At 42.4% G+C, this 13414-nt stretch overlaps 1 protein-coding gene and 1 pseudogene across 1 annotated transcript in view; one reads left to right on the top strand and one right to left on the bottom strand.

Annotated features, from left to right (window-relative positions):
* Positions 1-8456, bottom strand: part of Snx2 (sorting nexin 2) — a 41576-nt gene extending 33120 nt beyond the window's left edge. Inside the window, 1 exon segment of the mRNA NM_001106135.2 lies at positions 8313-8456. Within this exon segment, the coding sequence (NP_001099605.2) occupies positions 8313-8420 (108 nt within the window). The 5' untranslated portion in view covers positions 8421-8456.
* On the top strand, positions 10744-12600 carry Amt-ps1 (aminomethyltransferase, pseudogene 1; annotated as a pseudogene).

The raw sequence follows: 13414 nt of genomic DNA, 5'->3' as shown, positions 1-13414 counted from the left end.
TTCCAGGTGAGTTAGAAGATTAGAAGCCTCATTAGTGTGACAGTAAAAGGAAACCAGAACACCACACGATAATATCTATTCCTGCGAGAGACAATTGCTATAAAGAATTTATTAAGCCAGGTACAGTCTTTGTAAAATCAGGCAGAAGTGACTGTGACCAGTGTTCAAAAAAAAAAACAATACAGCTCTCCAAAGTCAGTGGCAACCATGAGGGACGTATCTCCCTATTGTCTCCGCAGTAACAGCTAGTCGACACATGTTTGGAAGTGACAACCAAGACTTAAGAGGCTTAAGATCAGTCTTATAAATATGAAGTCCATGACTCATCTGTATGGCTTGGGCGCTCACTCCCCCCCCCCAAATCCCCAATATATATAAAATTTCAAGAAAGAAACAGGCACACTGAAAGACAGGATCCATATTATAAGGCCTAAGAAATGTGCCTTACCATCAAAGATAGAGGGAATCTTTGGGGTAAAAGGATAAAGGTATTCCAAGCAAATGGAACTGAAAAGTAAGCAGATGTCACTGTTCTGATCAAACAGAGTTTGAACCTAACTCTTCCAAGGAGATAAAGAAAAATACTTCACAGTGATTAAGAAAACAATTCATCAAGAATACAATTTTAAACAAATATGTACAGAGCACAGTTTCACGTAATACTAGACCTATAAGATCAGAGATTAACTCTAACTTAGTAAGTGAATGACGTCAATGTCCTATCCTCACCAATAAACAGGTCAACCAGTCAAAAACAGTTTAATGATAGCATAGCTCAAATGGAACTAACAAGCATCTAATAACATTCCACCCAATCACTGTAGAAAATATATTCTTCTCAACCAACCCTGGAACTTTCTCTAAAACAAAAGGGCACAAGTCTTAACAAATAAAGAAAAAGAATTTCTTGCCTTCCACCAGATAAGAGTGGAATAAAAACAGAAATCAACAGCCACAACACTCACTACAGAAACTGAACAACACACTATCAAATGATCGGTAGGTCATCAAAAAATATCAAAGACAGGCTAAGACCACGGCCCAATTGGACAAGTAGTTCCAAGCATGCATGAAGACCTGGATTTTAAAACCGATCACAGTATCAACTGGATGTGGTGGCATAAACCTATAATCCTAACACTCTAGGGAGAAGCAAGAGAAACACAAATTCAAGGTCATTCAGCAAATTTGCTTGAGACTCTTTCAGCCACCACTTCCAATGCCCATTCCCTACCTTCCCCTAGCCCAACCCCCACCGAAAAACATACCTAAAAATCAAATGAAAATTCGTCTACAGTCTATAGTACAATAAAAAGCAATCCTAAAAGGAGTTTACAGCTGCAAGCACCTGCACTATAAGATCATTGGGGAGGTACAATGCCTCAGCAGACATGCACACTTGTCACCAAGTCTGACAACATGTTTAATTCAACATGTTAAGCGTATGTAATGCTGGAAGCAGGAAAGGGATTTTCCCAAATTGTTCTCGAATCTCCACCTGTGTACACAACAATTTTGTTTTAAACTTAAAAATCAAGGCTCTAGAGATGACTAAGAGCACTTGTTGCTCTTGCAGAGAACCTGGACTCAGTTCCCAGTACCCACATCATCAGCTGGCTCACAACTACCTGTAACTCTACCTCCAGAAGATCCAACAACCTCTTCTGGCCTCTGTGGGCAACAGCCTGAATGTGGTATGTAGACATATATGCAAGCAAAATACTCATAAAATAATTTTTAAATTAAACAATAAAAAAACCCCTAGGACTATCTATCTATGTGCTGCCAAGAAATGTGCTTTACAAATGAAACTTCAAAGTGAAAGCATAGGGAAAACATATTCCAAGGAAGGAAACATAAGAAGTAAATATGTCGCTCTGTTAATATCTGGCAAAACAAACTTTGAAGCAAAAGATAAACCCACTTTATAGTCAAGAGGGAACAATCCAGCAAGACTTTACAATTTAACACAGAACACAAGTGCAACCAATTCATACAACAAATATTACTAGATATAAGATCAAATTCATCCCAACACAATTATGGTGACTTTAACACACTATTCTCACCAATTAAGACAGGTCATCCCACTAAAACAAACAAACAAACCAATGTGGAAGGGGAGAACCAAGTCCACAAAGTTGTTCACTTACCCCACACATGCACTGCAGCATATGTTAACTGTACACACCCTGATGCAGGTGAATGTGCGCGTACACGACAAACACAGTAGATTTTAAGAGTAAAAGTAAAGCTGGGCAGTGGTGGTACACGACTTTAATCCTAGCACTCAGGAAGCAGAAGCAGGCTGATCTCCTGAATTCAGAGTAAATTCCAGGACAGCCAGGAACACATAGAGAAATCCTATCTCAAAAGACCAACGAATACAATATTTATGTATATAAATACACGAATAAATATATAAATACATAATCCAGGTTAAGTGACATCACAGATCAAGGGGCTGAAAAATAGAACATTTCATTAAAATATCACAGAACTCACATTCTTCTCAGTAGCCCATGTAACGTTCTCTAAAATAGACCCAATTAGTACAAAGAGGGAAAACTGAAATGACTTTTTATTGTTTCCAATCTGGCCACAATGTAAAAAAGACAGAAATCATCAGCAAGAGAAATTACAGAAAAATGCATATACCCATGGGAATTAAACAACATCCAACTAGATGACAGAAAGATCTCTCAAGAAATCAAGAAGAAAAATTTTTAAAAATTCCTAGAATTGAATGAAAATGAAGAGAACATGGCAAAGTCCATGAAATATAGAGAAAGGAGTTCTAAGAACAAAGTGTGTAACTACCAGCATTTATATTTTAAAACAAAAAATCAAAAAACTAGAGGGCCCTCACATAATCTCAGTATGCTGGAAAAACAAGAACAAGCAAACCCAAAGTCAACAGAGTATAAGAACTAATATCAACAAATAAATGACATAGAAAAAATTTTAAAATACAAAAAACACATGAATAAATGAAGAATTGATTCTTTGAAAAGATTCTAAGAAAGATTACCAAATATTTAGTCAAACTAAAAGAACCAGAGAAAAACAAAATTAATAAAATCAGAGCCAAAAAGGTAAAGATTACAACAAAAAACAATGAAAGTCAGAAAATCTGGGCTGATGAGATGACTCAGCAGGTAAGGGCTCTTAGCCAACAAGCCCAGCCACCTACCTAACAGAAAGCTCAGGACCTACACAATAGGCCTGAGTGCCACACATGCACTGTATGTAGCACACACCCCAAACCCCAATACAATGGAGAAAACGTCATAAAAGCATACGGCTATGTGTGAAGAATGTATATTGGGGGCTAGAGAGATGGCTCAGCAGGTAAGAGCACACTTGTCCTTCCAGGACCCATGTCTGGTGGCTTCCAAGGCCTCTAACTCCAGATCCAAGAGATTTCATCTCCTCTCCTGGCCTTCCAGAAACCTGTGCACACGCAGCATTCACTCAAACACAGATACACATAAATATAATAAAAATAAATCATTTTTAAATATAAAATACACAAATCTGCTGTTAAAAATTTAAATACTTATAGTCTACTAAATTTGAAAATCAAAAGGAAATTAATTTCTAAATGCATGACTTACTGAAATTCAACTAAGAGATAAATGATATAACCAAGCCTGAAAGAAGCAAGATTTAAACAGTAATAAGTATCTTCTAGCTAAAAGAAATCCAACCCCAGATGTATTCATTATAGCATTCTTCCAAATTTTCAAGAAGAATCAGCAATCATCGTTCTCTAAATATTCTATAAAATAAAAGAGAGAATGCTCCACACTCCCATGACTCCAGCGTTATGCTGATGGCATAACCAGATAAACACAACAGAAAAAGAAATTACAGACCGGTCTCCCTGATGAACACAGACACAAAAATCCTCGATAAAATACTTGCAAATCAAATTCAGTATCACATTAAAAAGGTAACCCAGGGACTAGAGAGAGAACAGATTATGTATGAGCATTTGTTGTTCTTGCAGGTTTCACTAGCACCCACATGGTGGCCTAAAAACTACCCACAATTCTAATTACTCCAATGGCTGACCACCGAAGGCATCAGCCATGAAGAGTATACACACATCAGCCATGCAGAGTATACACACATCAGCCATGCAGAATATACATACATAAATGCAGGCCAAAAACAACCCCAAAACTCATACATAGAAAATCAACTTAAAAAAATAATAATTCAGGCTGGAGATGGCTCAGTGGTACAGAGTACTCATCGCTCTTTCTGAAGAACCAGGTCCAATTCCCAACACCCACATGATGGCTCACTACTGCCTGTAACTCTAGTTCCAGGAAATCCAACCCCCTCTTCTGGCCTCCTTGGGCCCCTGCATAGAGGCAGTGTACATGTACTCAGGCATGTACACACGTAATTACCGTTTTTTTTTTTTCAAAAACAGTAATTAATCATGATCGAGTTGGCTGCATTTCAGATATAGGGATAGTTCAACATACAAATCAGTAATTGTTACACAACTGGACTCAAGAAACCACATGATCATCTCAACAGATAAAAAAAAAAGGGGGGGGGGGCTTTGGGCAAAATCCTCCACGATAAAAGCCCAAAGAGACTGACAATAGAAAAAACATATCACAACATAATAAAAACTACTTATAACAAGCCTATGGCCATTATCACACTAGACAGAGGGAAAGAAATTCAAAGCATTTCTGTTAATATCTAGGAAATAAGATGACTTTTCACATTCACAGATCAACAGAGTTAATATTATGAACAGATTCAATGCAATCCTAACAAAACTCCAGTATCACTCTTCAGAGAAATATAAAGAACACTAAGGGCTGGAGAGATGGCTCAGCGGTTAGGAGCACTGTCTGCTCTTCCAGAGGTCTGAGTTCAAGTCCCAGCAACCACATGGTGGCTCACAACCATCTGTAATGGGATCTGACGCCCTCTTCTGGTGTGTCTGAGGACAGCGACAGTGTACTCATATACATACATAAATAAATCTTAAAAAAAAAAAGAACACTAAGGTTCATATGGATGCAACAACCAACCGAGGAGAGCAGAGGAAAGAGGAGCGCTGCAACACTGCGATTTCAAGTCCTACTGCGCTACACGGCACCGCACAAACCAGCATGTGCATACTGTGATAACACAGGGTCCCAGCTATAAATCCATGCAACCACAGTCACCTGATTTTAAATGTTTTTAAATTTACATTTATTGAGGATATGAGGGGTACATGCATAGTCCGAACAAGGGGATCAGAGGGCAACATGTGACGAATTAGTTCCCTCCTTGGGAATTGAACTGTGGTCACCAGGCTTGATGACAAGTATCTTTATACATTAAGCCATCTCACCAGCAGCCAGCCACCAGATTCTCAACAAAGGTGTTCAAAATATACAGAACTGAAAAGACACCCTCCTCAACAAATAGAAACCAGATAATTGGCTGTCTATGTGGATCTCTATTTCTCACCTCATTAAAAGACCAACTCTTAATACATTAAAGGCAGGAGGTTCTCTATGAATTTGAGGCCAGATACACACACACACACACACACACTCTCTCTCTCTCTCTCTTACATATTTCCAGGTCAGCTACTATACAGTGAGAGCCTGTCTCTAAATAAATAATAAATAGGATTCTATAGTGTCCTACAGAAACAAAATATATATAACAATGAGGCCATTGAATAAATTTTATCAATTGTCAGAAGCATTGATTTGGGGCTAGTAATGTCACATTCAACCTAATTACAGGAAAAGTACCACTTTACAACCAGGAGTGGTGGTACAGCTTCTTTTTGTTTGTTTTGTTTTCTCTGGGTGGTAGCCCTGGCAGTCTTGGAACTCACTCTGTAGAGCAGGTTCGGGTCAAACTCAAGAGATCCTCCTGCCTCCGCCTCTGAGTGCTGGGCCTAAAATCACGCGCCACCAACATGTCACTAATGTGGTATATGTTTGTAATGCTAACACTCAGGCTCAGGCGAGAGGAATTAGTTCCATGTCAATCTAGGCTACAAAGAGAGATCCGGTCTCAAAAGAAAAAAAAAAAAAAAAAAGCATTTGTTAACCATGTAGGATTCCAGCCAGGTGCAGCAGGCATGTGTGCATGAACACTGGATTCTTCTGCACCGAGGTGTAAGGAGCATCATGTAAATGAGGAGTGAGGCGACAGCACAGCGTTCTGCATAGATCGCCCCAAACATTTACAAGGCGGAAAAAAGAACCTTGTATGCCAACCTGAAATGTTTAAAACTGAATCTAAAAATCTGAGTCACACCACTTTCTTAAAATGAATCCTCGAGATAAGGTTTAGACCAATAACCAATTAACAACTTTATTTACAACTTTCACAGTACATTAGCCAAGGTAAGTTTATTCATAATAAACCTTTGCAGACTTTCTCTGATACAGACTATATTTCTTCTTATTCTAGTCGTACTGTGACTAGAAAAGACACTTCAGGTTTTAGGACCCTGCAGACATGTTCAACACATGTTAGTGGCATAAAACATAACAAAGGCTATGAAGACACTAACTCCCCCTGCCTAGAAAAATATATTCTGCAAAGTAATTTTAACTAATTTTAGGAGATGATGGTATTGACAATTAAACCAGTAGTAGCTATATTAAGACACAAACACCCGAGGTTTTTAGTACATATCAGTGACCGAGGCATTGTCTGAAGAATGTATAATCTGTTGAAAAGTGGTTTGGCTTCACCACTACAGATAAAATTAACAGAATCCGACCAGTGTTCAACGGTTCCCCAAGTTTTCAGTTTCTGGTCACTGAAATTCAGATAATGAATATTTTACAGCTATTTCCATTTGATTTGGTGCAGACCTGAACAGGCCAACAAAGCTAATACTAAAAAACTTTATAAGAAAGTAGAGGGCTGGAGAGATGGCTCAGCACTTAAGTGCACTGACTGCTCTTCCAGAGGTCCTGAGTTCAACTCTCATCAACTACATGGTGCCTCACAACCATCTGTAATGGGATCTGATGCACTCTTCTGTTGTGGAACTGAAGGCAACTACAGTGTACTCATATAAATAAAAATTAAAAAAAGTAGAGAGCAGGTAAGATGGTTAAACTGGTAAAGGGGCTTGCCTACCAAGCGTGACAACAGTGTAAACAGAGAACCAATTCCCAAAAGTTGCTCTTTTATTTTCTTAAGTGCTAGTGCAAGTGTGCGCACGTGCACACGTGTGCAAGTGCGCAGACAGACAGACAGAGACACACACACACACACACCCCTAATTCAAGAAAAAAAAAACCCTCAGCTGAGGTAAACAATCTTCTGAGAAAAGTGCTTACATGCTTAAAATTACGTCTTCCGGTGTATGTGCTCTCATTCGAGGTAAAATAATTCAAATGTGACTAGAAAAAGGCGGGCCAATACAGCTAAACTCAGTGTTTCCTTTGACAAAAACAGGAACACTCTGTTACAGAGATCGCTGACCATGCGAAAAAAGAGGAAAAAGGAGTGGAGATCTGTTTCTATTTCTCCCCTGGTAATTAAAAACCAGTTTCCTGGACTACTCCACCCTCCGAGTTTGTACTTTTCAAACATTACAGCCCCTAAAAAGTCTAACACCCAAGCAGTGGCTCACGTCGGAAGTGAGGCCAAGATGATCGGAGGTTCAAAGCCATCCTCAGCTCCATAGTGAGTTCGAATCCAGCCTGCGCCTCAACGAGATCTTGCCCAAGCCTACTAACTCAAATGCATTTACTTAACTAAAAAACGGGCTGTTATCTCCAAGAGAACTAACAGTCCGTGAAGGGCACTGACAGGGAAAAGCGCGCTCAGACCTCCCTTCGGACCCTCAGCCACTGAGAATTCGTTCACTTTACGACTTGCTGGCTCTCCCGTAGCAGGGCACACCCTCCGGTGGGCAGAGAAGCAAGCACCCTTCCCCGGGGCTGCTGAAATCCCAGAGGAGCGGAGATGCCTCGGGAACCTGAGACAAGCCCTCCTCCTGCCTGGAGGAAGAGGCGCGAATGACTCGGAAGGCCCGAGAGCCCGCAAGCACCGCTAGGTTCGGTCCGTGGGTCCTGGCCCCTTGGAGATGAGGTCGGCGCCCAGGCCCGCAAGCTGCGGTCCGGAGGCCTGGCCGCCCAGGCCGACCTCAGGCCCCTTGACAGGCACCTGAGGTGCAGCCGGCGTCACAGGTGTCACCGGACCTGGCCTGGCCAAACCCGGGGGTGGGAAGGGACAAGTCGCGGCAGGGGAGAGGCGGCGAGGCGAAAGGCTAGACGCACGGCGCGGCCTCCTCGCCGGGGCTGTCTCACCTCAAGTGTGGAGACAGTGCTGGTGAACAGGTCCTCTCCGTCCTCCAGCTCCTCAAAGTCGGTGGGCTTCACGTCTCCCAGCGGAGGAGGTTCCCTCTCAGCCGCCATCTTCGCTAGCCTGGACGACTGCAAGAGCCGGGCCTCGCGGACCTGTCACGTGAGCACGCAAGGCCGGGCTGGCGCGCCGACCCGCTGACTGGCCCGCCTCCCGGCCCGCCCCCTCGGGCCCGCCCCTGGAGGCCCCGCCCCCGACTGAGGCAGTGCTTGTTCTAGAGCTCTGAGCGGGTCCCACCCCTTCTTGTTTGCAAGTCTGTTTTGGCGTCCTTACCCACACGATGACCAGACTGAAAGTCCAAAAAGCTTATACTTGTTACTACAGGACTAGGAAGTAGACGAGCTTGGACGCCAGTCTTTGAGCTTGGATTGAAGACAGATTCAGGGCAAGAATCACACTCAAATATTGTCAGAGTGCTCCAAAAGAACCTTCTGACACAATCCAAGTGTTCTTTCTCTTCCTGTACTGTTCAATACAGTAGACAAAGCACGCGGGACTCCTGGGCCTTTGAAATGTGGCTAGTTTGAGGAACTGAGCTGTTTCATTTGAGTAAGGTTGGAGTTTGAGGGCCAAACACCTGCATAGCATGTTTATGTTTCTGAGTTTGAGCTCCAGCAATGGGGCTTGCTCTCTCTGGCTATGCCCTGTGGTTGTTTGAATGAAGACATTCCCCATAGTCTCACAGGGACTTGAACCCTGGACCTCTGTAAAAGAAACAAGTGCTTTCAATTACTGAGCCATCGCTCTAGCTTAGTGTGTGTGTGTGTGTGTGTGTGTGTGTGTGCGCGCGCGCGCGCGTGTGTATGTATACACACACATATATTGGGGGGGGCGGCAAGATGATTCAGTAGGTAAAGTCACTTGGCACAAAGTCTAATGATGTGAGTTAGATAACAGGAACTCACATGGGGAAAGGAGAGCACCAATTCCAATTGGTTGTTCTTTCTTCTCCATAAGCACAACAGTGTGGCATGTATCCGCTCATATACATAATATACGTATTATATATATATATATATAATACATATATATGTGTGTATCTAAATAAAAGCAAATGATGTTTAAATAAAAATAAAAAGTAATTTTGGTATATATTTGGGAAATAATTTTTCAGTAGAACATTATCAATGAAAGAAAGAAGTAACAGTTTGATAGTTCCTAAAGATATAGTTTATGGATGTGGAATGTTTGGGACAGAGCTGTTTATTTGAATAACCTAAAACAGGAATGTAAAGTAAAAAAAAAAAAAACACTTGAAAAAGACTTAAGAAAATAGAATATTGAGGGCCAAGTAAATTAAAGAAAAACTAGTAAATCGAAAACAAAATAAAATTATTAATAAGTCATTGACATTATCTTTTCTTGCGTTCTAGTCATGAACTGTGCCTCCAGTATCAGAGAAATTCTTATTCTAACTACAAATTGCATCTTTTTGCCTTTCTGTTCCTCACTGCTCTTCCCATGGTGCCCTATAAAATTCTTATTCGATTTAGTACTCAATCAACATTGGTTGTTTGACTAAAAATAACAAATCAAACAAAGAAAATAGACCCAGTTCTTTTAAATCAGAGGAAGCAAAATACTAGCATGTGAGCCTGACACAGAAGTATTTTCCTGGGCTCTTACGATTTATTTATATTTACATATAATTAATATGTTAATTAAGGCAATATTACGAAACAGTAAACAAGAATAGCGAGAACTCAAAGTCAGGCACGGTGGTACACACCTTTAATCCTAGCATTCAGGAGGCAGAGGCAGAGGCAGAGGCAGAGGCAGGCGGCATTCTGAATACGAGCCAACCTGGCCTACAGAGTGAGTTCCAGGACAGCCACAGCTACAAAAATCAATCAATCAATCAAACTTCTTTTCCTTCATAGTCAGGGATTACCATGTGATAACTTTCCGGCCAGCCCATTTCCTGTTGTATTAAATAAAATTTCCAGGAAAGCATCCCCTCAGATTGAGCTCCTATATAGACCAACCTGAAGCTCAAAATGGAGGGCAGGGAATACAGTCCAGAGTTAGCTCTTGCCCAGTGTGTGCAGCCCTGGATTGGGTTGTTGGTAGGAATTCTGGGGAGTCCTGTCAGGGCGACGGGTGCTTCCAGGGAAATCAAACACTTCTTCAAGATTCTAAGTTTCATTAATAAAAGGATTGTAGAACAGACTCAAAAGATAGCTCCAGGACAGTTTCATTCAGACTTTGAAAGAAAAACTGCCAGGCAGGCAAGCTGTAACTTTTAGCAACTGCCTAGGGGAGGGACATGGAAAGAAAAAAAAGAAAAGAAAAGAAAAGAAAAGAAGGAAGAAAGGAAGGAAGGAAGGAAGGAAGGAAGGCAGGAAGGCAGGCAGGAAGAAAGGAAGAAAGAACTTCACAATGCAGTGGACAGTCAGGGAGGTAGCCCCACTGGGTTTTCACCTGCAGGTATGACTCTTGGTCCAGAGTTGCCCATTCAGTTCTGCACAGGATGGACTCCACTCCATGACTTCCACCTAGCCCATGGAGGGAAAATGGTGGCATTTGCAGGGTGGAATCTGCCTGTGCAATACCGGGACAGTCATGTTGATTCACACCTGCACACATGCTGGCACTGCTCTCTTTTTGATGTGTCCCACATGCTACAGACCAAGATATTTGGCTGTGTCCGAGTGAGGCTGATGGAGAGTATAGTGATTGGAGACACTGCAGAACTAAGGCCTAACCAGGGAGCACTATCTCTGTTTACCAATGAGGCTGGAGGCATCTTAGACGACTTGATTGTGACCAATACTTCTGAGGGGCACCTGTATGTAGTATCCAATGCTGGCTGCTGGGACAAGGACTTGACTTTCATGCAGGACAAAGTCAAGGAGTTCCGGAACAGGGGCAGTGATGTGGGCCTGGAGGTGGTAGATAATGCTCTGTTGGCTCTGCAAGGACCCACGGCAGTACAGGTGTGAAAGGCTGGGATGAGAGATGATAGGAGGAAACTGCCCTCCATTACTAGTGCTGTGATGGAGGTGTTTGGTGTGTTTGGCTGTCGTGTGACCTGTTGTGGCTACACAGGAGAGGATGATGTTGAGATATCAGTGCCAGCAGTAGGAGCAGTCCACTTGGCGACTGCTCTGCTGAAAAACGCAGAGGTAAAGCTGGCAGGACTAGCAGCCGGAGATACCCTGCTCCTGGAGGCTGGCCTCTGTCTGTATGGGAATGACATTGATAAACATACCACACCTGTGGAGGGCAGCCTCAGCTGGATGCTGGGAAAGCGCCGCCGAATTGCTATGGACTTCCGGGGAGCCAAAATCATTGTTCCCCAGCTAAAGAGTAAGGTGCTGCGGAGATATGTGGGGTTGATATGCGAAGGGGCTCCAATGAGAGCACACAGTCCTATTTTGAACACAGAAGGCGCTGTGATCGGTACAGTGACCAGTGACTGCCCTTCACCCAGCCTGAAGAAGAATGTGGCGATGGGTTATGTGGCATTCAAGTACAGACGGCCAGGAACACAGCTGCTGGTAGAAGTTCGGCGGAAGCAGCAAATAACCATGATTAGCAAAATGCCTTTTATGCTCACAAAGTACTATACTCTCAAGTGAAGCAGCCCATGGAAAAGTCCGTTCTGGAGTGTTTCTCTACAGGGCTTTCCATAGTGCTTAGTCAGACCAGTGGAGTAGAACTCTTTCCCAGGCATGGAAGCCGAATGAGATTTGCTGGGTCTGCTTAGGGGTGAGGAGAGAATCCCATCTAGACTCTCCCTTAAGAGCCACTCCAATTTTAGGGCCCAATTCTTCAATGACGAATCACCATACTCAGTGTTTGTCCTATTTTAGTCCACAATTCCACTAACCTTCATCTGCCTGGTGCTGGCTATAGAACAAAGGTTTGCTCTGTGTGGAGGATAACAGCTGTCCCACCTACCTCACTATGACTTCCCTAATTCAAAGGACTATTACTGTGGGCAGTGTGGGCTTAGGCACCTTCTCTACTTTGCTTTCCATGAATGTACACTGAAGCCTTTCCTTAGATAGAAATGACTCCTGACTCTGTGTTGGCTGAGGCTGTTCCTGTGTGCAAACATAGAGATGGCTAAGCAAACATGGGACTCACCTTTCCACATTCCCTAGTCAACCCAGCCTGCTGTGCAGTCAAGACATGGCAGGGTTAGTACTTGCGCTGATCTCGGTCAGCTGATGTCAATAATTATACTTTACTAACTCTTGAAAAAAATTAAAATTTCTTTCCTTCTTAGAAAGAAAAAAGAAAGAAAGAACTTTTTGAGTTAGGCACAGTAAATAGTCACACGGCAAAGGTGGGGGCTGGAGAGATAGCTTCAGAGAAATAGTGAAAAATCCCAAAGTACCAGAGAAAGCACATTGGACTCTGACCAACATCAAAAAGAAAAAACAAACAGAAAAGAAGAAAAAGTCAAAATTATGCCTTTTGCATCAGGCCAACTTAACACAGTCTGCTCCTGGCTCTGGGGTAACTGCACAGAGGCCTAGAGGCCTGGGAAGTCTGGGAAAGAGAAGTACAGTATCTCTTTAAAGAAACAATTATTCCTCCCATTTCTTTAGTGAGGAATTAGGTGAATCCACTTTCCACAGAGACAGTCTTTTCAGCCAAATGATTGATTGACAAAGCAACTGGGTTAACACTGTGTTCTAGGAATCTTGGAACACTCGGACTCCACCCAAGCCAACTGTAGATTCCATTCCCTAGCTCAACCTAGCCCTGGCCATAGCAACTATAACATTATCTCCAGTACAGCAAACAAATCACAGGAAATCAAAGGTGGAGTCACTCACGCCAACTTGCCCTAAACTACAACCTAACCGTTTAACAGAGTGATCAAAAGACAAGTAAGAATGAATAGCCCCTTTCCTCAACAAGGGTGTCTGCCTCAAAGCTAATACACAAGGGAAATGATGAACTGAAAGAAGTTAGCATCAGCCAATCCATGAGTTTCTGTTCCATCAGCACCTACTTCGAAATGACTTGCTTCTGGGTTCCTCTTATAGGAACAAGGAGTAAAGTAACCCCACTTTATAGGCAACTGGTTGGA

This window comes from Rattus norvegicus, chromosome 18 (assembly GCF_021556685.1).
Source record: "Rattus norvegicus strain SHRSP/BbbUtx chromosome 18, alternate assembly SHRSP_T2T, whole genome shotgun sequence".
Taxonomy (NCBI): domain Eukaryota; kingdom Metazoa; phylum Chordata; class Mammalia; order Rodentia; family Muridae; genus Rattus; species Rattus norvegicus.
The sequence above is the reverse complement of the archived record's forward strand: the minus strand, read 5'-3'. Positions and strand labels throughout refer to the sequence as shown.